Source organism: Limulus polyphemus, unplaced genomic scaffold (assembly GCF_000517525.1).
Source record: "Limulus polyphemus unplaced genomic scaffold, Limulus_polyphemus-2.1.2 Scaffold1563, whole genome shotgun sequence".
Lineage (NCBI taxonomy): Eukaryota > Metazoa > Arthropoda > Merostomata > Xiphosura > Limulidae > Limulus > Limulus polyphemus.
The window spans coordinates 116,839-119,018 of NW_013667173.1; the positions used below are offsets into that span (position 1 = coordinate 116,839).

General features: G+C 32.9%; 1 protein-coding gene across 1 annotated transcript in view; it reads left to right on the forward strand.

The window, feature by feature from the left end:
• Nucleotides 1–2,180, forward strand: part of LOC106464112 (retinoblastoma-like protein 1) — a 53,749-nt gene that overhangs the window by 37,538 nt on the left and 14,031 nt on the right. Inside the window, exons 15-17 of the mRNA XM_013924223.2 lie at nt 163–274; nt 760–996; nt 1,359–1,597. Of these exons, the coding sequence (XP_013779677.1) occupies nt 163–274; nt 760–996; nt 1,359–1,597 (588 nt within the window). The remainder of the gene's footprint in view (nt 1–162; nt 275–759; nt 997–1,358; nt 1,598–2,180) is intronic.

Below are 2,180 nucleotides of genomic sequence, written 5' to 3' on the forward strand. Positions count from 1 at the left end.
CCCCCCCCCCCTACCAAAAAAAATTAGAGCCATATTTGTTTTCATATAATTTATGTGAAGGTATTTTTTTAGTAGGAATCAAGTTTATCTATTGTCTTTATGTTCTGATTTGTGAATTACGCAACTTATGTTAAGAATGACTCTTCATTACTTCTATTCCAGGTTTCTCTGCCCAATCAATCTCACCCTATTCAGTTTGGAAATACAGTGCTACAACCCATTTTATCATCTCCTCAGACGAATACTGTTGTTCGACGGCTTGTAGGAACTAGAGGTAGGTGACTCAGTAGTAACCATATAGTTTTTTATTGGAAAAAAAAAGCTATTATTTGACAAATAGCACACATTTTTAAAACATGCTAATATAAACTAAATTAATATTGATTTGTCTCTTCCAGACAGTTTTATGAATTAGAAGTACTGATAGAGTTGAGCTTTACAAACTTCTTTCTTAACTAGTAAAGAAATGTGTATTAACTTTCTTGGTCTACAAAATTATAATATGTTAACGTGTAACTTTGTTAGTTTCTATCAAAACTAAGAGGTCATCAGAATGAGGTTTTTAATTAAATGCTTAAATATTTTGTTTGTCTTTTGGTTTAAGTGAATTACATTATCTAACTGCATGACTTTTTTTTTATCTCAAGATTTGAACAAATCTCATAAATGAATAAAAAAAAAAAAATCTGAAAGTTGAATCATTCAATGGGTGTTGGTAAACCTTTATCTCTTCAACAAATTCTTATGTTACATGCTTAGAACTTCATGGATCTCCTGCCATTCCTACACTGGCTGATCGTTTTCAGTCTCCCATTGCTGGCAGTGGAACACCATCCACAGCAAGAAGACGACTGTTTGGAGTTGTACAAAACAACCAGTCGAGTCCAGTTGGACCAATCATAGTTCCTGTACGCCAGAGCACAGATGGAGTGGTCACACAGAGTAGTCAGGCTTCAACACAGAGTCCAGGTCAAACCATAGCTATTACTATACAAAGTATGTATAATATACGTTTGCTTTTGGAAGAGTAGATATTTCTTGTCCATTGAAATGGATGTTTTGCCGGGTTTTTTTTGTAAATAAGTTAATGATAGAAAATAAAAGAAAAATAGTGGTAAAATTGATATTGTTTGGAAAGTAGACAAAATCACAGTTGACTCGTTGTAGTCTTGTTCACTTGACTACAACTGTGCTATTTTTCTTTAACATTTACATGGCTACAACACAATACTTGAACTTTATTTATTTTGTTCATTTACAGTTGAGAAAAATACTATGGTATATAATATCGTTAACATCTTTCCTCGTATTGTGTTTGGAAAGTAGACAAAATCACAGTTGACTCGTTTATTTTTCAGATGTACAAAGTAATAATGGATTGGCTTGCTTAATTCCTACACAAGTTACAAACTCACCTCAATCAGAGATACTTATTCCAAATGGTCCAAGTAACCTGTCATCTGTCACACATACTACTGGAGTTAATGTTACTACTGATTCTGTGACTGCTGCAACGGCTACAGAGACAGTTACTCCTGCCGATCGAAAACCCAACAAACCTAAGCGAACAGGGTCTCTGGGGTTGTTCTTCAGGAAGGTAAAAATTGCTCAAGTATTTTCATCTTGTGTTTGGTTACTTTATTTGGTGGGTGAAATAATGTATCATAAGTAATTTTATACCAGTTATATACATCTGGGCTTGATTTTGTATTTTTCAAGTTCGTACTTTACCAGATGCTTTATGTCCAATTAAGGTAAATTTCATATAAAACACTTGCACATAGTACCTGTATGAATAAATTTTGCTGTTAACCAGTTGAAAGACACAGAATTAATTTAGATAGGTGCTACCAGCTTGTTTTTTAATTCAAGTACAAACACATCTGCTAGCTTGAACAGTCTTGTTCACTTGACTACAACTGTGCTATTTTTCTTTAACTTTTACATGGTTACAACACAATACTTGAACTTTATTTATTTTGTTTATTTATAATAATGAAAGTCTTCTGGAAATCCGGATATTTCTAAAAAAATCCTGAAAACCTTCGGTTTTCTTCCGGAGAAACACATTTTTTAAAATTATTTATCGGATTTTGGTGTTCCATGCCATAGATAAACGTTTATGCAATCGCGCGGTTTGTTTACATTTGGTGAATGAGTTTGATTTTACAATAAATATA